The following is a 23,447-nucleotide window of genomic DNA, read 5'->3' on the forward strand; positions in this document are numbered from 1 at the left end:
GAAAATGATTCATAACTTCAGTTTACATACCTGAACTTGAAGTTGATGTTGTTTTGTCTGCTGGGTTAACAGAGTACGCATGGTCTAAAGCAATGCATGATTTCTTGGTAGCACTAGCAGTATTTGGTGTACAGGAAAGGTGTTTTAGAGGCCTCCTGGGTTTTGGCACACTGCGATGACAGAATATGGTTGGTACTGCCTGCCACTTCAGTTTTTTCTTCCCATCTACTCTCTTGTTTTCAAACTGGGACTCATCAAAGTGAACCTGCAGAAGAAAAGATACAATATTTCTAATCTTGAATATTTCTTAGTCCTAATAATAAATTATAGAAGTAGAAAACATTATTATAACAAAATAGAATAGTTCTCAAAATTCATTTCTAAGATCTAGTTTACACATTTCATCATTGTATGCTACTCTCTACGATGCTGCTAGATTAGAAAAATAACTGTATTCTAACTTAAGATTGGTACTTGTCGAGCCACGGCATGCACCATTTTCGCTATACACCAAGATAGTAATGGGCCTATGAAAGTATGAGTGGAAATTTGAAGCCAAATTTGACATTTTGGACCAACTTTGAGTTTGAACCAAAAATAAAAATGCTGCAAAAGTTCTAGATCTACTACTAGTAGATCTAGACTCGATAAGTTTTTGAGACCCACGGCCAACATTGATGAATGACCTTCAAACACAATTTCACAACATATGAAGGAATGTTTTTTGAATTATTTTTATGTATTACAAAGAATTGGATTTTCATAACAATGTCATAATGATTAATAATAATGGCATTCCAATGAATAAGGTGCGCAGACACAGTCACTTCCTTCATACATACGCTGATATTAATACATGGGACTGATACAGCCCTTCTCTTACCTCGCACAAACATGATGAAGAAGTAGGCTTCCATCCCACTCTGCTCACTTTTTGCTCCCATATCTTCCGTCTTTTTGCATCTGTTGGAAACCTATACATCCTGTACCCCTTCTCAGATTTGTTGCTGCACCCAAAGGCGCAACAACCCGTCATTTTGACTAATAAAGTTTCACTCAGTTTCAAACTCGGTCTCTCCGAGCTCACTCGGTGAAGATCTGGATTCGATGCGTAGCTTGGCGCTAGAGTGTGAAACAAAATGGCGCCCATGTGTCACGTGACCATCAAATTCTGGTCCCCCTATGTCGCTACTCTCTATATATAGGTACTCTACAAACTCCCAACCCACCGCTTCCAAACTCCATCCCATCCCTTTCCCTCCCTCCTCTCACCTACCCACTCCTAATCCCACCCCTCACCCCTCCCTCCAGACTCCTACCCCACCACTTCCATTCTGTCCTCCCACCTCTTCTCACAACACCCATTCCCCTCCCACCTCCTCCTTCCAGACTCCCACCCCCACCCCCATCCCTTCCCCTGCCTCCTCCCACCCTCCCCACGCCTAATCCCACCCCTCCATCCTCCCACCGCCCCCCCCCCCTTCCTCTCCCCCCTGCCATCACCTCCAAACCTATCCCCATTTCTCAAGACTCCCACCCTACCCCATCTCCTCCCACCTTCTCTCACCCCCTCCTTCCAGACTCCTAACCCACCCTTCCGGACTCCATCCCATCTCTTTCCCTCCTTCCTCTCACCTACCCACACATAATCCCACCCCTCACCTACCCACATCTAATCCCACCCCTCCCTCACCACTTTCCCTCTGTCCTCCCACCTCTTCTCACAACACCCATTCCCCCACCTCCTCCTTCCAGACTCCCACCCCCATCCCTTCCCCTGCCTCCTCCCACCCTATCCACGCCTAATCCCACCCCTCCCTCCTCCCACCTCTCCCCACCCATTCCTCTCCCTCCTGCAATCGCCCCCAAACCTATCCCCATTCCTCAAGACTCCCACCCTACCCCATGTCCTCCCACCTTCTCTCACCCCCTCCTTCCAGACTCCTAACCCACCCTTCCAGACTCCATCCCATCCCTTTCCCTCCTTCCTCTCACCTAACCACACGTAATCCCACCCCTCACCTACCCACACCTAATCCCACCCCTCCCTCACCACTTCCCCTCTGTCCTCCCACCTCTTCTCACAACACCCATCCCCCCCACCTCCTCCTTCCAGACTCCCACTCCCCATCCCTTCCCCTGCCTCCTCCCACCCTATCCATGCCTAATCCCACTCCTCCCTCCTCTCACCTCTCCCCACAACACCCCCTCTCCTCCCACCTCTCCCCCCAAAAAAATATTTCGGGAAAAATAAATAATTAAAATAAACCCCGCTTTCGATTCCAACCGCTATCAACTTCTAACTTGCCTTGTTGCCTCTAACTTGCCATGTGTCATGTCAAAATCCGCCTCCTGAGGGACAAATTCACGGATATTGTCGAAATAATTTATGGTATAGATGTGTATCCTCATTGCCATGTAATGAATCAGGAATGTGTTGTTACCAAGTTTCTTGAAGAGCACTCACCAAGTAGCTAAAGCACTCAAGCAAGCACTCCATTCGAAAGACAGCAGCGCACCCACCCGCTAGGTGGGTCAAATTTGTGCTTTTGGGTATTAAGGGCCTTCGGGGTCTAAAGGATCTTCATGGTCTTAAAGGGTCTTCAAGGGTCTTTGGGGTCTAAAGGGTATTGAGGGTCTTCGAGGTCTTTGGGATCTTAGGAGTCGTCAGGTTAAATGATTTTGCTGGTGATGTCGCATTGTGAACCCACCTTTATCCAAATGGTAGTTTACATCGAGAAACAGTGCATGTCGAGCTCAGATTCAGAAACGGATTCCACAGTCATCAGCATCTCTGAAGGTTCTTAGCATGTTGAAAGTGAACAATGGGTGTTGAAGGAACGGTGGGAGACAAAATTAGTAATGGAAACGCTTTCAGGGGAATTGTGGAGCCGTATTGTTTCGAGCCTTGTGCGAGCGATTTAGAGGATGAATGCCGAAGTGTTCGTGAAAATGAAAACGCTGGTCGTATGTTCACTACAGCTAAGTATGGTTTGATTTTCCGTTCAATTGCCGGTTTATAAGGGAGGGATTTTGTATTGATTGATAAATCTATTTATATACATATTATTTGAGCAGAAATACCCACCATCACCCCACAGCAGACACCGCTCAAGCATACTCGGACACCGTGGAAAAATTGACGACGAATGCTTTTTCCACACTGTCGCAGACTGAAAAGGTGGCTTGTATGTTACAGGATCATTCCGTTTCATACTTTCCCCAGACGCCATTTGTGCCCATGTCCGTGCCGTGCCCCACCATCATGTCCATAAGGTGTCGATGTCCTGCCCCAGTGGAGGGCTAGCGACTCGGCATATTTGTGGAAAATCGAAATTTATTCGCCGTTTGAACTAAATCGTACCGCAATGTAACCTGGAGACAGTATTCCTGGTGTCTTCCTGGTGTGACGTCATGGCTAATTTGAAGAAGAAAAATAAAATTTGGACTTTAAATCACAAATGTACCCACTTCATAATTCGGAAATCAGAAAAAGCCATCATACGTATTTTGTCGGGTATCAAGAGCGAGATTAGCGTTGAGGTGGTCTGAGTGTTTGGGCTCCTCTTAATGATACTGCAGGTATGTGGAGAAAGGTTTTGTGGTCGGACAAGACAAAAATTGAACTTTTTTGTCTAAACTCAAAGCGTTACGTCTGGTGTAAGCCTAACACTGCACATCACCCTGTCAGCTCCATCCTTACTGTCGAGCATTGTGGTGGCAGCACCATGTTATGGGGCTGCTTTTCATCAACAGGGACTGGTAAGCTTGTCAGGATAGAAGGGATAATGGACAGTGCAAAAGTACAGGAGAATCCTTGATGTGTCTGAAACTGGGTAGGAGAATTACATTTCATCAGGACAATGATCTGAATCACAAAGATAAAGCCACACTGGAGTGGCTGAATAAGAAGAAAGTAAATGTTGTTGAGTGGCCCAGTCAAGGTCCTGACTTGATCCCAAATGAACATTTATGGTGAGACTTGAAGATTGCAGTACATTGACGATCCCCATCAAACTTGGCAAAACTCGAGCAATTTTCAGGTGAAGAATGGGCAAAGATTTCACCATCTCACTGTACTACCTCCTTCAACTATAAGTATTTTGTTTGATCTCTTCACTTATCAATAAAAAAAGTTCATTTGGAAAAAATAGCTTTTTTACTTAATTTGGGAGTTCATCTAAATACGGCATTATTGGTAGGGGTGAATACTTTTGCAGGCCACTGTGTGTTGATCCGGTGTAGGAAGTTACACAACCTGCTGTGGGCTTAACGGTTAAGGTGGCTGGCTTAAGATCTTAAGGTCTTTGAGTTTGAGCCACTGTCTTCCGTTAAATAACACAGGTGGGTTGATCGAGTCTGTCATCCTTCAAAGGTCGACTTTAGTACATCTAGACTTGAAGAAGGCATTTGATAAGGTACCACATCGGAGGTTGTTAGCCAAAGTGAGGGCTTATGGAGTGGCTGGTCAAGTAGCTAATTGGATTGCAAACTAGCTTAGTGATAGGAAGCAAAGAGTGGCTGTGAGTGGGAAGATGTCTTGCTGGGAGGATGTAAGTCACGGGGTACCTCAGGGATCAGTACTCGGACCATTACTATTCATTATTTACATCAACGATTTGGATAATGGGTGAAGAGTAAGCTTTCCAAATTTGCAGATAACACAAAGTTTGGAGGTGAGGTGGATAGCAGAGGGAATGGTGATCAGGAAAATATTGATACCTACATGGATGAACGAAAGATTGGCAGATACAATTTAACCTGAGCAAGTGTAAGGTGTTGGGGATGGGTGAGAACAATGAAAATAGAGATTACATGATGCAAGGAGTCATTTTGGAGCATGTCACACAGGAGAAGGATCTGGAGGTGGTAATAGATACGGGAGGTAAGCAGGCAGCACAGTGCCAGGCAGTTATAGGGAAAGCAAAGAGGGTTTTTGGTTGTATTTGGAGGGGGATCAATTATAAATCAAAAGAGGTGGTGTTAACATTGTACAGGAATTTAGTGAGGGCCACATCTAGAATAGCGTTTGCAGTTTTGGTCACCACAGTTCAGGAAGGACATAGCTGCCATAGACAGGGTTCAGTTAATGCATGGCATGATCTCCTAAGAAAAGTAGTGGCAGCAGAACCAGTTGATAAGTTTAAATTGGAATTAGTTAGGTACCTGGAAGTATTGGAGATAGAGGAGTATCAGGATGTTGAGAGGAATTTTAGGTTTCTTGAGTATGGCTGGATGATTGTGTGCATTCGTGCGGAATGTTGTGTCTGGAGGTCTCGTCAAGGGTTGATGTGCGCTTGATGTTGTGTGTTTCTCACCCAAGAAATACCTTTGCCCACTCCCCCTCCCGCCCCCACCCCCTCTCCCCAGAAAGAAAGAAAAAACAATACAAAACTAGAGGGGGAGCACTCGGGAGGGTGCAAAACCTCCGCCGCCAATACTGCTGGGTCACTCAAGTGAACCTTATATCTTATTCTTTAAATATGATGTCAACAGTGCTGACAGTTAGTTTTCTCCATTTTTTTTGGGGGGGGGGGGTTGGAAATCACTTAAAACATGTAAAAATGCAAAAAAATCGAAATTTTGTTGAAAAAAAAGTTGCAAAAATTTTTTCTGTAATTTTTTTTGGGGGGGGGGTTGGAAACCACTTAAAACATGTATAAATGCAAAAAAAAATTTTTTTTCTGTTTTTTGGGGGGGAAACAATTTTTTTGGGGGGTTGGAAATCACTTAAAACATGTAGAAATGCACAAAAAAATTCTCTAACAATTTTTTTTTGGTGGGGGTAACAATTTTTTTTGGGGGGGGTTGGAAATCACTTAAAACATGTAGAAATGCACAAAAAATTCTATATTTTCTTGGGGGGGGGTAAAAAATTGGGGGGGGGTTGGAAATCACTTAAAAGTAGAAATGCAAAAAAAAAAAAAAAAATTTCTCGAACAATTTTTTTTGGGGGGGGGGGGACCAAGTCCAAAATTTAATGGCATGATCCTTGGACCATACCTCACCCCCCCCCCCCCGCCCAAGTTTCGTCGAAATCCGTCCAGGAGTTTTTCTGGAATACTGTTCACAAACAAACAAACAAACAAACAGAAAGGGGTGAAAACAGTAACCTCCATCCATCTTCGAAGATGGTGGAGGTTAAAAAAACACAAAAAAACATTTTGCATTTTTATGTTTTTTATATAAATTGATCTGGTGTCAATGTGGTGCATGCATGGTGGGACGAATGGCCTCCACCTCCATCTAAATTCCTTGTGTATCATCGTGAAATGGATTGCTTCTCCTTTATTTAAGAGAAGAATGTGGGGTTCTGGCATTGAATACCGGACATCAAAAGCAAATGGGCAAATTATGGACACTTACTAGCCTAGGAGGGTAGAGGATTCAAATTGATTGACATACTTATCAACAGGAAATGCAAAAACAGCGTGCTAAACTGTGAAGCATGTAACATGTTCTTCCAAATATGTTCAGATCACAGAATAGTGTCAGCAAAGATTTGCCTCCGTTTGCGTGCCAATAAAAAACGCAATGACAAAAGAGTGTGCTGTGACTGGAGAAAGCTTGGAGACAAAACCATCAAAAAGGCTTACACTGTTTAAGTATGGCCTTGAAGTATGCACACTCTCCTCTTAGCGGTTTAGCCTGGGTTTGAATCCCAACCCAGCTATAAACTATCATTCCAGTGTTTCACAGGTAGGGTGATTCATTGAGGTGTATGCCGTCCCTCGGATGGATACTAAACTGGGTATTTTGTCTGCCGGCATTATTGGAGGACGTTAAAGATCACATGGTGTTCTTCGCGAAGAGTAGGCGAACTATCGCCGGCACCTTGGCCAATTTCCAAATTTCTGCCCTAACCAGCAAGAGGACGTTGCATCTCAGTGGCACCTGCCGTGCCCTCAACGAATGATGCTACCTTGCAGCCGAATGCTGCATGCGAAAGAAGAAGAATATTGAAGTTAGAAACATGTTTGAATCGCTTGGTGAAATAAATGTAAATGACCTTTGCTGGCTTCAGTAACAGTGAAATAACAATTGCCCACACCAATACTTCAGATAAATATTTGCCCAGAAAGGGTGCGGCTTTGCGGTTTCCCAGAACCCCAGAACGTTTTTTGTCCTCATGGGAAGACGAGGAAGTCAAAGAGAGAAGAGAAACGCTTAAACAGTTACATGAGGAACAAAAATGAGATTAACACCTGCTAATAATAATAATAATAATAATAATAATAATAATAATAATAATAATAAATTAAAACTGGTAAACCAGTAATCCCGGGCTTCAAGGCGTGCCTCCATTTTAACAAATTTCAACACCATCACCCTGTCACATGATATGGGTTTTCCGAGTTAGAAAGTTAGTTCAAGTCTGCAATGGGGTCCAGCTACGGGGTCCCTCATGTTTTCTCAATGAAGGATTGAAAGGCCCATAGCAATACATGATAGAGAAAGAAACTTCACATTGGACAAATCGAGGCTGGACAAATTTTCAAGTCCCCCAAAAAAGTCCAATAACTCCATCTTTGCATATTAATGTAAATGGCGAACTTGTAGAACGTTAAAATATCTTCCAGAATGTGTGGTCACTTTTTGTCTATCTTTTTTGGTTTTCATTTTACGACATGTCAAAAATGGGTGATTTTCAACTTTGGGGGGCTCTGGGACCTCACTGGGGTAAAATACAGACATAGTGTAAACATATTTGGAGTCCCCTCTTCAAGGCCTATCAGAATCTGTCATTAAATTTTTTCAACTCTCATTTGCATATTTGGCATATTTAATGAGGCGAATCGGCATCATTTTAATCATATAAATAATGTAACGATTTCGATGAAATTAACAACTTAACATTCCAATGGAACCTCGCAAATGTGTGCAAAAGTTTGAGGCTGTCCTATTACCCCTTCTGGAGAAGAAGATGTTTTTAGGTTTTGGATAAAATCCAATATGGCCGCCATACCACGTGACCGACGTCATCAAAATTTTCATAGTATAAACAGCAAGTGGGGAATTATTAAGGTGTTAAGTTTCATTGAATTTCATCAAAGCATTGTTTTCATTTAACGACATTTCAAAAATGGGTGATTTTAAACTTTGGGGGTCTCTGGGGCCTCACTGGGGTCAAGTCCAGACATGGTATAAACATATTTGGAGTCCCCTGTTAATGAACTATCTAAATCTGTCATTAATTTTTTCAACTCTCATTTGCATATTTTGCATATTTAATGATGCGAATCGGCATCATTTAAAATCATATAGATTAAATAATGATTTTGACTAAATTAACAACTTAACATTCCCATGGAATATCGGACATGTGTGCAAAAGCTTGAGGCTGTTGGGTTATCCCTTCTGGAGAAGATGTTTTTAGGTTTTGGAGAAAATCCAATATGGCCGCCATACCACGTGACCTACGTCATCAAAATTTTCAAATTATAAACTTCAGGTGGAGAGTTATTAAATGGTTAAGTTTCATTGAATTTCATCCAAGCGTTGTTTTCATTTTATGACATTTCAAAAATGGGTCATTTTCAACTTTGGGGGGCGCTGGGGGCTCAATGGGGGCAAATACAGACATAGTATAAATATATTGGGAGTCCCCTGTTTATGTGCTATCTAAATTTGTCATTAAATTTTTTCAACTCTCATTTGCATATTTTGCATATTTAATGAGGCAAATCGGCATCATTTTAAATCATATGAATTATGTACCGATTTCGACCAAATTAACAAATTAACATTAGCATGGAACTTAGCAAATGTGTGCAAAAGATTGAGGCTGTCAGATTATCCCTTCTGGAGAAGATGTTTTTAGGTTTTGGAGAAAATCCAATATGGCCGCCATACCACGTGACCTACGTCATCAAAATTTTTAAAGTATAAACTTCAGGTGGAGAGTAATTAAATGGATAAGTTTCATTCAATTTCATCCAAGCGTTGTTTTCATTTTATGACATTTCAAAAATGGGTCATTTTCAACTTTGGGGGGCTCTGGGGGCTCACTGGGGTCAAATACAGACATCGTATAAATATATTGGGAGTCCCCTGTTTATCTACTATCTAAATCTGTCATTAATTTTTTTCAACTCTCATTTGCATATTTTTCATATTTAATGAGGCGAATCGGCATCATTTAAAATCATATAAATTAAATAACGATTTCAACCAAATTAACAACTTAACATTCCAATGGAACCTCGCAAATGTGTGCAAAAGATTGACGCTGTCAGATTATCCCTTCTGGAGAAGAAGATGTTTTTAGGTTTTGGATAAAATCCAATATGGCCGCCATACCACATGACCTACGTCATCAAATGTTTCATAGTATAAACTTCAGGTGGTGAGTAATTATCCTGTTAAGTTTCGTTCAATTTCATCGAACAGTTTTCCCTCCAGATCCGCCACAAAATCGGTCAGTAGAACATAAAAACGCCTTTAATAATAATACTAACGATTTCAATAGAGCTTCAGCCATGCTTGAAGCCCTAACTAGCCGAAACCCCGTCACAGACGGATTCCGTTCCATGAACGAAAAGTGTTTATTCTGCTTCAGAGTTGAAAGTTGACTATTGCCACTATGTGCGATGCACTCTTACAGGTACGAAGTTTCTTTCAGTCCAGGTCACAGTACTGAGAAAAACGTGACGCGACCGCTAGGAGGAGAACAAAATTGGTCCTTCAGTATTAATATATAGATAATAATAATAATAATAACTAGAACTGCCACTTTATAACTGCTGGCAGTGATGACCGGGTACCCAGTCCGTCCGCCTTTGACACAACTGACACAACGTGAGACTTAAATCGTAGTCGCAAAGTTTCGCATTTATCGGATAAGCGGTGCCAGAGAAAATATTATTTAATGGTGATACAAACACAGGCCTGCTTCGAGACGGCGCGGAACAGACGAGTTACGAACCGGGCAGCACAAAGCGTTCAATTTCCTTATTACTGGCGACCAGATTCAAATAATTAAATAATTCTGGCTGCCAAACCACACGGCCGATCAGGTTGAAATTTTAAACTTTTGTTTCCCATGTAGCCTAAATTATAAATATGAAGTTTCGCATATATAGACGTAGTGGTTCCAGAGTAAACATGAATTAATATTTATCCTTCAATCTAAGATGGCGGCCAAACCATGTGACTTGTGACCTCGTAATTTTTTACCATGTATGCAGATGTCATGGAGGATGACAGACGCATATTTTCGCTTCGATAGGTTAAGCAGTTCCAGAGAAAACATTATTTAATATTTTTCTTAAATTCAACATGGCTGCCAAACCATGTGACCTATCAATTAGAAATTAACAAACTTGTATTCCCTACTCATGTGCAATAGGGGTGTGAAGTTTCCCCTTGATCAGATCAGGTGTTCTGGAGAAGAAGATGTTTGAATGTTTTAAGGTAAATTCAAGATGGCCGCCAAACAATGTGACCAATCAAGAACAAATTAACAAACTTGAGAAAGGACCTCATGGGGAATATATGTGTGAAGTTTCGGCTTAATCTGTCTTGCCTTTCTGGAGAAGAAGATTTTTAAAATTTATTCATTTTCAATCCAAGATGGCTGACGAACCATGTGACCTATGACATCAGAAATTTATATTCTGCTTCCAACTGGGTATTGGAACACGTTTGTAAAGTTTCGTGTTAATCGGTAAAGGTGCGTTTTTCTATCCAAGATGGCCGCCAAACCATGTGACGTGTGATGTCATAATTTTTACCATGCGTGCATACACGATGGTCGATGATAATTACAAATTTTCGATTCGTTTGGTTCAGCGGTTCCAGAGAAAACATTATTTAATATTTTTCTTAAATCCAAGATGGCGGCCAAACCGTCTAACGTATCAATTCGAAATTAACAAACTTATATCGCCTACGTGTCCCGAATATAGTTCTGAAATCTCCCCCTTCATCCGACCAGCGCTTCTGGAGAAGAAGATGTTTGAAGGTTTTAGGTTTTTTCAAGATGGCCGCCGAACCATGTGACCGATCAAGAACAAATTAACAAACTTGAGAAAGGACCTCATGGGGAATATATGTGTGAAGTTTCGTCTTCATCTGTCTTGCCCTTCTGGAGAAGAAGATTTTTAAAATTTATTCATTTTCAATCCAAGATGGCTGCCGAACCTTGTGACCTATGATATCATAAATTTAAAATCTGCTTTCCATCGTCGACCCGAACAAGTGTGTGAAGTTTCGTGTAAATCGGATAAAGTCTATTTTTCTATCCAAGATGGCCGCCAAACCATGTGACTTCTGAGGTAAAAATTTTTTACCATGTATGCAGACTTGAGGGAGGAAGGCACTTGCAAATTTTCGCTTTGATGGCTTATGAAATGCCAGAGAAAACATTATTTAATATTTTTCTTAAATCCAACATGGCGGCCAAACCATGTGACCTATCACTTTGAAATTAACAAACTTGCATCGCATACATGTCACGAATATAGTTCTGAAATCTCGCCTTCATTGGACCAGCGCTTCTGGAGAAGAAGATGTTTGAAGGTTTTAAGGTTTTTTCAAGATGGCCGCCAAACCATGTGACGTATCAACAACAAATTAACAAACTTGAAAGAGGACCTCAGGGGGAATGTGCCTGTAAAGTTTCGCCTCAATCTGCACAGCCGTTCTGGAGAAGAAGATTTTTTTAAAAAAACACAAAAAACAAGATGGCGGCCGAATTACGTCACTGATGACGTCAAAATATTTTTTTTCTACGATGAATTTTTGTGTAGATGATGCTCAAGAAATTTCAAATTTTTGCCATGTGGTGTTCTACTTGACGAATTTTTACTGGGATACCTCTTCACTGATGACGTCACGAAAAATCACACGTATACCCGAGAGGGAGCTTGTTCAAATGTATCAAGCGAAATTTTTTTACACTAGAAGGTTTCCGAGATACAGAGGTCCAAAGTTGATCTGTTTTTTCAAGATGGCGCCCGTATCACGTGACCTATGACGTCATAATTATCAATTATGTATGCTATCAAAAAAGATACATATTTGGTGAAAATTTTGTGTCGATTGGTCTTACCATTTCTGAGAAAATGGCATTTAAAGCGAAAAAATTTGGAAATTTTGCAAATTTACGGCGGAAGAATAATAATAATAATAATGCGTAATAATAAACAGAAGAAAAACAATAGGGTACCCTGTACTTACAGGGTACCCTAATAATAAAAAATAATATACAGTCAGTCCTCATTTAACATTGTCGTTATGTTCTTGAAAAGTACAACTTTAACTGAAACGACTTAAAGTGAATCCACGTTCTCCATAAGAATTAATGTAAATAGGGGGGGGGGTTAGGTTCCAGGGAAAATTTTTATCGTCAGACAAAAGACATTATTTACAAATAGAGTATAAGTTTTAAATAATTTTAGGCAAACAATTGAATATCATCATCTTCAGTTGCTTCAGATCTTCATTGCAGAAGTTATGTAATGTCCACTTCTTCCACCTCATCAAAATCCACTTTATTGGCCAAGCCGAGGTTAACTTTCTTCATCCTCCACATATCCTTCATGCACACCCGAGTAACTTCAGCCCATGCTTCTACTGTAACTTCATTAAAACGAGGAAAACCATTACTTTGGTACTAAATTAGAGGTAAAATGACTTGATAATGGAATGGTGAACGACTTTAAACGAGTATGTTCTCGAATAAATCAGCGACTTAATAATGAATCGATGTTAACCGAGACGATGTTAAGTGAGGACTAACTGTAGTGCCATTCCTTTCGTGCCATAAAGACACATAGGGCTGCCAAGGAAGTTTCATTGGCAAGGAGTACAGTCCTGGACAGGTCGCCACTCTGTGTAGGTTTGTATCGGTTCGCGCTTTCTGACGCTCTCTCACGGCTTGATCTTAACTCTAATTCGATATCTTTTTCATAGTTGCTAAGATGGTTTAATAATCGGTTGAAAAGAAAAAAAAAACAGGAAGAAAATTGGACAAATATTGATGTTTTAAAAAGGAAAACGCATTTTCATTGTGGAGGAGAAGAGAAGACAGAGTGAGGAGGAGCAGGGGAGAGAGGAAGGGAGACAGAGTGAGCGGGGGAGATGAGATAGGGAGAGAGTGACGGGAAGGGATAGGGGAGAGGGAGGAGGGGAAGATGGAGAGTAGGGAAGAGAGGAGGGGGACGGAGTGAGGGGGGAGATGAGGGAGGGCAAGGGATGTGATTGGCAAAGAGTGAGTGAGGGGAGATGAGGGAGGAAGGGAGGGAGAGGGATGTGAAGGGCAGAGAGGGAGGGAGGGGAGGAGGGGAGGGGGATGGAGGAGGGAAAGATGGGATGCAGGAGGGAGAGGGTGAGAGCGAGGGGAAGGGAGTGCGAGGGGAAGGTTGTTGGAGTACAGGGGGGAGTTGGGGTGAGAGAGAGGGACAGGGTGAAGAGGGAGGTGAAGAATTGAGGTTTGAAGTGACATTTTGCATTACATAGAATTTCACGGGTCCCTGCAAGTTTATACTGTTACAGATTCGCCTCCGGTAAGGGTTGCGGAAGGAGTTCATAAATTGTAATGAAACCATTTACACCATACTGCAGAACTCTCACTCACCCTCCTTCTCAAATCTCTGCTGTGTATGGTTGTGCATCTTACCCGAGATATGCAAGGTGTATCCTGAGTGTAACGTGTGAAGCCATTGGGTTTTGGTTGTGGGGAAGTGAACTGCATCCCAGTGGGAACATCAAAGGGGTGATTGGGCAGTGTAACTTTGGAAAGCCGATGAATTTGCAAACCAAAAACAGGAGCATACAATGCAGTGCTCAAAGAGATCCAAGCTCATGTGGATCATAAAAGTCAAGTGTTTTGACCAAAAAATAATGAATAAATAAAGTAAAGAAACACCAATCGACAATTTCGCTTCCTCAGTCCACAGGGCTTTTCAAGCTGACGAATAAAGTCTGAGTCCAAGAAGGCCGCAGCGAGAGCCGTGTCTGCCATGAATCACACAACTCTTGGCCACGATACCAGTGGCCGAACTTAGCTGCCACGACAACGCGACACCTCAGAGCTCCCATGTGAGTGATGACAATATTTATAGTTCCACTTGCTTTTGGGAAGGCTGCCAAGGTTGTGCAAACTTTGAATGGAAATATTCCACGGCACGGTATCCAGTGTGACCACTCATTTTCATAAATGCCAAGGTGAGCCAATGAAAAAAGCCAAGAATTCACAAGGTTTCAGAAAAGCGATGATAATAGAAAACCGATACGCCAAGATCTTGTGAAAAAAAAAGCCAAGGAGTGGTCACACTGACGGCATCATTGGTGCAAAAACGAATATGTATTGAGGAAGATGAGGGTATCAAAGGACAACAAACAACCTGTTATGGCACAAAATTGTGACACAACACTCTCTGGCAATACAATCAGCTCAACCTTGCTTTGGGTATAGGCCGAGAGAATGGCCGAGTTGAGGCTGACCCAAAATTATTTTCAATCGTGCTAGCAAAGGCCAATCTGCATGATGATGGCAGTCACATGCTGGTGCATTTCGATGTCGGGATGCCACAATGATAGATACATGAGCAGCACAGTTCAGCCAAGAAGAAGCCCATGTTCAGAACCCATGACAGTAGCTTTTATAAGACTGGGGATATGTGCCAAACGCCAACCCCATAAAGCATGATTGGTTTGTGCGTTTGGTTAGATCTCATTTAATATCCACGTATCATGTGATGATCGTGATGCAGGTTCGCAAGGACCATGTGCATTTCCATGAGGGGCTTTCGCCTTCCCTCATTCGGTTGAATTTTAGTGCATTCGGTGAAAAGTGACACAAATAAGCAGATTGGGAGCAATCAAATGCAACGGTCTGGAAAATGATAAAAGAACATGATAGCCACGATAAAAAAAAGACTTGATAGCTGGTAAAGCCCCAAGAAGGTGACCTCTCATTGGCCAAGTATTTCAACTAATTTTCCGGAGTGGCAAGAGAGGGTAGAGCCCCATCTTTTGGCATCATGTTGGAGGAGTGCATTGTCCCATTTAAGCCAAGGTCTACTTGGAGGACTCAAAGCAACTCACTTCGTGCATCCTGCTGCTGAACATGCCAATGCATCAAGTTGGCTGCCCTGCTCTCAGCTCTTTCATTTGATAGTTTGCAGCTATCAGTTGCTGATACAACTGGACAATCGTGACATGGAATTGTTATTTTCCAGCAGACAGTGCACCATATCTTCTGATCCAATAGTAACTGGAGGAGCACTCGGTAGAGCGCATGTCTCCACCACACAATGCCCGATCCACAAGAACATATCGGGCCCAATACATTTTTTGAAATATCATGTTATACATCGTTTTTGGCCCTATCTCTCAATGGTGAAGAATCACTTGAAAATTAAATAATTCTCGTATCCGGATCCAGATCCGGATCTTCACCAAAATTGAATCAGTTCGTCCTTGTCACACACCCAACCGGTCCACACAATTTCATGTCCGTGGGATCATGTCCACAAACGACACCGTGGGATCATTAATATCCGCAATCTAATTCTGGCAGAGCTTAATGTCCGTGCAAGGGATGGTACACACATTGAATCATCCTGCTGTGAAACACCGGGATGACAGTTTATAGCTGGGCTGAGATTCCACCCCAGGTGAGACAGCTTCGAGGTGAGTGTGCTTAACTCTTGGCTATCCTGCCACCCCCGTCAACTGTGTGTATCCTCATGAAATTCACTTCACCAGTTTACTTTATACAGTGTGAATAGAAAGTGTAGAACTCCTTCAAAATGTTCACCTGTTGTTGCCTTATATCCTGGAATTAAATTGCATTAAATCAGACTTTTTTCCACCTTTATTTACACATCGTAACCCACAACTTCAAAGTGAAAAAATAAATTCGACAAATTTCATAAAATTGATTAAATAATACAAAACTAGAATCTCATGGTTGCATAAGTGTCCACACCCCATTATAATGGCAATTGTAAATTATCTCAGGTGTAACCAATCACACACCAAATGAATTGGCCTCCACCTGTGTTAAACTGTCATGATTTTGAATATCTCAGAATAAAATCAGCTCTTCCTGTAGCTTTCCTCTGCTGGGTAATGCATTTCACAGCAGACTCAACCATGAGCACAAAGGACGCTGGTTAATCCACCCCAAACCCACCTCCTTCAAATTCCCTGCTTTCCTTCCTGAAAGTCCCTGTAATGTCCATCTTCTTTTCCCTGTGTGCCCTGCCCCATACCTCTCCCTTCCACAGATCTCCTAATGTCTCTGTTCCCCACTGTTTTGTCCTTCCCTCTCCCTCCCCACTTGTTTCCTGCTCCGATTGTTCTATGTTATATGTGTTAGCTCTCATACGAGCCTCAACATTGCACACAAATATATATATATATATATATATATATATATATATATATATATATATATATATATATATATATATATATATATATATATATATATATATACACTCCACAATGTATACGACACACCTACGGACACTGCTCCATCGCATAAGCTTACCGGACTAAAGTCCAGGTGAGCGAAAGATTAGCCACCTAACCTCCCCCCCCTACACACACACACACACACACACACACACACACACACACACACACACACACACACACACACACACACACACACACACACACACACACACTTCTTCCTCTCAGATCATGTCTGATTGGTGATGGTAATAGAATTGAGTTCAAGAAATGGATGTGTTTTTCTGCAACATCGGCAGTTTGTCGTCAAATAGAAAAAGAAAAAAAACTCCATAGACTAATGCCCTAACCCTCCTATTATCATTAAACATCGTCCTTTCTGTCAATAGTTTATTATCTGCACACTAATGATCACCACCACCCAAGTGGTCAAATAAATTTTACTCAATACATGTCAGAGGTAGATGCAAGCAGAAAAGATCACAGACCACAAAGGCTTTAACTACACCCCTGATGTGCAGCCAACACCAACAGCAAATCACTGCAAACATATTAAAACAACAACCTCCCAGCTCATGGAAGAAAACCTTTCATCATCAATATTGGTGTGTGACCCACATGCCAATTCGCTACTTGTAAAATCGAAGATTTTTCAAATATATTGATCAGTCGATCTTGTTATTCTGTCTGTCCATCGCCTCCAGGTCACAATTTTTGAACCGATCTTCGCAAAACTTCACCAAGTTGTAGAGGTAGTCGCAACTGAGAAGCCTATTGATTTTGAGGTCAAAGGTCAAAGATTAACCCAAGGTCAAACTTCTAAAATCATCAATTTTTCGACTGAAGAATCGTCAATTTACATCCTCTTAATTTGAAAGTTGAACATGATTTGCATAGTCCATCACTGAAATGGGAAAGCAATGACTTGAGGTCAAAGGGTCAAAGGTCAACTCAAGGTCAAACTTCTAAAATCATCAATTTCAATCTGAAAAGTGATCAATTTTCATCCAAATGACGAGCTTTGATTAAGATTGTAAATTTTAATCTTAATGAAATGGACAATTTTATGTATCCATGGCAACCGTTGGAGAGGGGGTGGATTTTGCAAGTATCGTGCTTCGCACGACATATTTTTCTTGGTTATTTGTCGACATTTTCAAAGTGAATGTAATCCTGTACCAGGGAGAGGGGAACAGAAAAAAAACAAACAAGGCAAAATAAAAAGGAAGTTCACTTTGTTTATCATCATCAACACCAACCCTCCACCACCTTGCCTTCCCCAGACAATGGAAACTTGGCTTCAGCAAGCACTTCCTTACCAAGAGCAATGCAGCAGCAAGTAGGCTGGCTTTGAGCTTCACGTCCAAATCCATGGGAAACTGCACCGTGAAATTGTCAGCAGCAGTAATCCATTCCTTGCAGCAGCCGCCCCAGCGCTTGCATATGAGACCGATGCTATTACCAGATACATCCAGGACCTGTGCAAGGAGGAAAATAAATCGGACTTGGCAAGGACTGCTTGAGAAGTCCACAGATTGATTAATTATTGGATGTAACTTTATCGTGCCTCCTGCATTAAGAAAAAGGTACCTCCTCCTCAGAACAAATGGAAGAGAAAGGCATATCAAACTTAACAATGTTAATGTTGTTGCAGTCACTAGACCACCCCGGTTGCCCGGTTCAAATTTGATGAATCGTGTCAAAATGACCATGACAGTACTCCCTCATCTCAGAGACTTCCGACTGGCTCCCGTGTCCCCAGAGCGGCATTACTGTGCAGATGGAGGTCCTTAGGACGAGCGAGTCCCATGCTGATTGAGTCAAGTGACAGATCTTAATCTTTGGCTGAGCAACCGAGTCATCTGATGCGAGTGTATCCAGTGGCACAAGGACCATGACCAATTCTACCATTAACAGGTTCCCCAGAGCCACGAGACAAAACCAACAAACAGGATCAGAAGCTAGGGATTAGGTTAGATGGGATTAGCTGGCCAGTCAGGTTAGGTGAAAGCTGGCCGGCTGACGTGCCGTCACAGCATGCCCCTGCCACCCACAATATCTGCTGCTGGCTCATATCATCTGATGCTGCCCACACCATGTGCCAGCCACTCTCTTACCTGTCGGCCATGCTTTGCCTTGCCAAGTCATTTTATATATCCAACATAAAAAAGGAGCTCGGTCTTGGCGTGCATCCGTGCATCCCTGCGTGAGTCCTATACAATCGGCATTGCAGCGTGCACATACAGTGCCCATAGAAAGTCTACACCTCATTTCAAATTTTTCATCAATTGTTGCCTTATAGCTAGGAATTACATCATACATTTTCCACATTTATTTTTCACATCGTAACCCACAACTTCCAAGTGAAAAACAAATTCGACAAATTTCAGAAAATTACTTAAAAATACAAAACTAGAATATTGTTGCAGACCTGGGCTAGGGGGTGAGGGAAAGCTGCCTTGGGTTCCCACCAGACTCTGGAATCGCAGGCCATCGCACACGGATAACTCCATGACGCGGCGGGTCGCTCATCGACCGTGAATGCCAATAACTCAACCACGTGACTTAGGGTCCTCCATCTAATGAAAACCGGTTACCCAATGATCATGTGATTTAATTACTGGGGGACACACCTTCGGTATGCCTTGTTCAAACCGGATCACCTTACCGGATCAGATGCAGCCGAGTATAACTGCCCAAGGACGTACCGGCTATAAAAAAAGACCGTTGGGGGATAACGTCCCGGCTAGACAAGGATAGAAACAATGCTGGACCAATGAAGGAAAAGATGAAAATGAGCTGAGAACATTTTGACACAAGCACTGATTTACAATCAAGCGAGGAAAGGTATGTGGCACAGTAAATGGGGTTTATTTGTATGTACAGCAGGGATAGCAAGGAATTTGTGGGGTGCAACAAAAGGCAAGCAATTTTGAAAAGCAGACACAGAGCAGATTATTACATTAGAACTTCTGCAATCTTAACTTATGCTATGACAGGCACCATCACATCCACATACGAGGTCTGTCTAAAAAGTAACGGGACTGAGCCTGCTGTGTGCTCCACTTACACAAGTTGAATGAACGGGTTGCGTCACAGGTTTTCGCAACATTCCAGCAATATATATGATTGGTGATGGTTGACTGCGCTCATTGTGTGATTTTTTTTTACAGGTGGTGCTTTATACATTGTCTAGTCTGAGTAGTCGCGCTATGAGTCGGTAGTCGAGAGCCAATCTGAAGTTTCTTGCCAAGCTTGGCAAAACACCTTCCGAATCCTTCACAATGCTGCAGCAAGTCTAAGGGGAAGAAACAATGTCACGTACACGTGCATTTGAATGGCACAAGAGGTTCAAAGAGGGACGGGAGGTGGTTGAAGACAATCCACAATCTGGAAGATCTTCAACGAGTGGAACGGCGGACAACATCGAGCGTGCAAAGCAGATGGAGCGCGCAGATCGTCGACTCACGGTGCGGCTGATTGCTAAGGAACTTTCCATCAACAAGGACACTGTCTGGAGCATCATCACTGAAAATCTCGAAATGCGCAAGGTGTGCGCAAAGATTGTCCCCAAGTGGTTGTCCAAGGACAAGAAACAGCAAAGAGTCACTGTTATCAACACCTGTTATTATCTGTCTCCGTTATCATCTGAGATCAAGCGTTTCAACATCAGTAATGCAGCTGTCGCTGAGGTTCTGAGACCGGATATTAGTGATATAATGGTGGGTGGTTGCTCCTACTATTGTTCTGGTGGCTCTGATGGTTACCATGTTCAAGGAGTTGCTGAAGCTGTGTCCAATAAGGGGATTCGTATGGTAATTGAGGCAAAACCGGTCAATGAGCGTATCATGAGACCAAATATTTGTCACTCCTTGGGTGTCATTTCTCTGGTCTCTGTGTATGCTCCGATTGAGGCGAGTGATCTCAATATGAAGGAGGCATTCTACGCCACACTCGAGTTTGTGGTTGGTCAGTGCCCGAGACGAGATACTCTTCTCCTCTTGGGGGATTTCAATGCATCGACTGGAACTGATATGGATGGTTATGAGATGTGTGTTTGTCCCCATGGGTCTGGAAAAGTGAACCAGAATAGCATTAAATTCTTTGACTTTGCAAGAAGTCATGGACTTAGGGTGGCTGATTCATGGTTTCAGCACACACAGGCTCATTGCTGGACTTGGTATTCCAACGCTGGTGGTGTGCCAAAGGAGATTGACCATGTGCTTGTTGATGGTCGCTGCAGGATGATCCAGAACTGCAAGATCTACCGGAGTGCTCAGTTCCTCAATACTTACACAGCCTTGTTGTAGCAACTCTGAAGTTGCAGCTCAAATCCGGGAGAATGATACCATCCCAGCCTCGGCTGGATGTAGACAAGTTCAAGGATGAGAGGGTAGCTGAGGAGTTTGCGAACAGGTTGAGTGGGGATTTCGGGGGGTCTGCGTGCTTTGGGGGATACTGAGGAGTTGTGGAGTGCCTTCAAGACCACCATCGTTGATGTTGCCGGTGGATGTCTTGTAATTCACCAAAGGAAAGAAGAATTTTGTCTCTCAAGGGACTTCACCAGAGTCGCAGGGCCAGGCTTGGCAGAGCTGAGCTGTTCAGGGAGTTGAGGAATAAAACTGTACGTGCGCTGAGGGTTGACAAGGAGGCGTATGTGCAAGGAATCTGTGAGGGAATATAGTGTTGTGGTTGAGGAAATTCGCAAACCACCATTCAGGTCCCGTAGGTGAGATATCTCTGTAAGTATATGTGTAGTTAGCCCAAACCCGTTGTTTAGAGGGAATAAATGTGATTCATTCGGGCTGCGACGCTTCAAGATAGCCGTTTTTCTGTTCTATCTTTATTTTGAACCAACCACGTCTCAACCGCCATCACACAACAACCACCAACCGCAACGCCGCTTCACAACAACAACAACGCCAACAGTCACGACCTTTACTGTCACAACTCGCTCTCGCAATCATCGCATCACCGCCATTCCAAGCGTCACCGTAGCCAGGGACCACCACAATAAACCCTCCACCACCTTCACCTCTCCTCCTTCTGCCGCCATTCCCGCACCGCTTGTGGGCACCGATCCTGGACTCGTACAGGGCGCGCGCCGAGCAGCGGGTGCAAAAAGTGGCCTTTCCGGGGAAGTCGGATCAGGAATGATTCACGCCCACTTCTGTTCCGTCCTATCAGCGAGCGCGGGGCGATTTGGCCCCGCCTCCAGGCGCGTCGGAGTTGAATCGATATATGCAGATTCGCGGATCAGGAATGATTCACGCCCACTTTCCTCCGTCCAATGGGCGAGCGTGGCTCCGCCCCCGAGCCGATCCTGATCCAAAAATCTGCATATGGTTTCTCCTGTCGCACTATAAAGCGCTGAGCGCGGGGCGAATTGAGTCGAGTTGAGAGTTTCTGTTTCGGGCTCGGGCGAGTTGGAGAGGTGTGGCAGCGGCAGCGGCGGAGAGAAGAGTTTCTGTTTCGGGCTCGGGCGCGTTGTGGCGGCGGCGAAGCGTGGCAGCAGCAGCAGTCAAGACGGGGTTCGGAGTCTGTCGGGGAGCTGCGGAGAGGGGAGGCCGGGAACGCGGTCGAGGTCACAGTGGAGTCGCTCATCGCGGGACCCAAGCAAGCCAGATATCCTCTTTCCCCAGAGCATCAACAACCCCCCCCTGTTTCCCACGCGCTGAGATAGTGCGAGAAGGGGACCCCGTTCCCACCCCATTCCAGGCAGTGCCAGCGAGGCCCGCGGAGGAGCACGGAGTCGGGGCGCCGCCGCCATTTTGCGGCTCATCACCAGACGTGTAGGCTCGACGCGGTCTCGGCCCCAGGCCCGTCTGCCCCCTTGTAGTTGAGGGTGGCCCCTTTTTCTTTTGCTTTGGAGTATATGTGTTGTCGGCGCCGTCTGTAAAGTAAAACTGTGTAAGTGTTGCCGTGTGCTCGCGTAGTCGGTAGTAGATCTGCATTGTGTTTCTTTTGTTACATTTGCTTTTGGTGCATAATTGTTCTGTTCTTTTTGTTACATTTGCTTTTGGTGCATAATTGTTGTAATTGTATATGTGTGCTCTCCGTTTGCCGCGGAATAAATGTGCCTTATGTTGAACTGTTTTTCCCGTTTCGCTTCGTCTTTTCTTTAATTGAATCTCCATCTTACTTCACGTAAAGGGTTGGTCGTGGGCTAAATACGCCCAATAACTAATCGGAACCGTCGAGGTTGACGATAACACCGCTCGGTTATCCCGATAGTACGGAACGGGTTGCTTAAAGTGGCCCGTGTCCAAAGTCGACCTGCGGCGAGGTGCGATCGCCCGGTCTACCCTCCGTGTGGGTACTTGGGTAGGTCGAATTTGGCGAACAGCCCTATCCCACGCGGGGGGCCGATTGGCACGATCGTGGTGAGGCCGAAAGGCCCACCCGTGACTAGTTCCCGGCGTTAGTCCGAGAGGGTCACGACGGAATTGTCCGTCCGGTGGGCGACGTGCCGCGATTCGAGTTACGTGGCCGCTCGCACGCCGGCGGGCGCGAATTCGCAACACTGGTGTCAGGAGTGGGATACAAACTCACCCCCCTCCTCGCGGCACTGGTATCGGAGAACGGGAAAACGGGCTCTCCTATCTCCAGCTAAATTTACGGGAATCGGTCCAGGGGTGAGAGGAGCGACCCCCGATTCCCTCCAAATTACGAGCGATTTAAATTAACCCTTTACGAGAAATAAGATGGCGTCTCAAGGCGAGCGGGAGCCGGGGGTATTAGGTATGTGTAGTCATGTAGGATCCATGGCCCAGGTCGGTTCTTTTTATAATTATAACCCCACCACTAACTGTGGTCAGTGGGAGCGGCTTGAGCACGAACTTTGCCGGCAAACGGAGTCGCACAATGGCAGCGCGATCGCACCTCAGCGCAGCACGGAGCGGGCTGATATTAATGGCACAGCACGAGGCATGAGCTCCCAGTCAGCGGTTCAAGGCACGTGGTCACGGCATGTACCATGGCAGGCGTGGCAGGATGACTATGCGAGCATTGGCAGGCTT

At 43.8% G+C, this 23,447-nt stretch overlaps 2 protein-coding genes across 3 annotated transcripts in view; both read right to left on the reverse strand.

Moving 5' to 3' along the window:
• Positions 1-1,196, reverse strand: part of LOC147033171 (uncharacterized) — a 64,157-nt gene extending 62,961 nt beyond the window's left edge. Inside the window, exons 1-2 of the mRNA XM_085871908.1 lie at positions 884-1,196; positions 31-265 (exon numbers count right to left, since the gene is read on the reverse strand). Coding sequence (XP_085728034.1) covers positions 31-265; positions 884-1,150 — 502 coding nt within the window. The 5' untranslated portion in view covers positions 1,151-1,196. The remainder of the gene's footprint in view (positions 1-30; positions 266-883) is intronic.
• LOC147033170 (phospholipid scramblase 1-like) overlaps positions 1-23,447 on the reverse strand; it is a 145,711-nt gene that overhangs the window by 65,148 nt on the left and 57,116 nt on the right. Inside the window, exons 7-8 of one of the 2 annotated variants that reach the window (XM_085871293.1) lie at positions 17,748-17,906; positions 15,806-17,601 (exon numbers count right to left, since the gene is read on the reverse strand). The exons of the other annotated variant lie outside the window; for it this stretch is intronic. Coding sequence (XP_085727419.1) covers positions 17,569-17,601; positions 17,748-17,906 — 192 coding nt within the window. The 3' untranslated portion in view covers positions 15,806-17,568. Of the gene's footprint in view, positions 1-15,805; positions 17,602-17,747; positions 17,907-23,447 lie in introns of those variants that run through there. 2 annotated transcript variants of the gene reach the window in all.

This window comes from Eptatretus burgeri, chromosome 2 (genome assembly GCF_056783735.1).
Source record: "Eptatretus burgeri isolate ZD-2024b chromosome 2, Ebu_testis_v1, whole genome shotgun sequence".
In the NCBI taxonomy this organism is placed as follows: domain Eukaryota; kingdom Metazoa; phylum Chordata; class Myxini; order Myxiniformes; family Myxinidae; genus Eptatretus; species Eptatretus burgeri.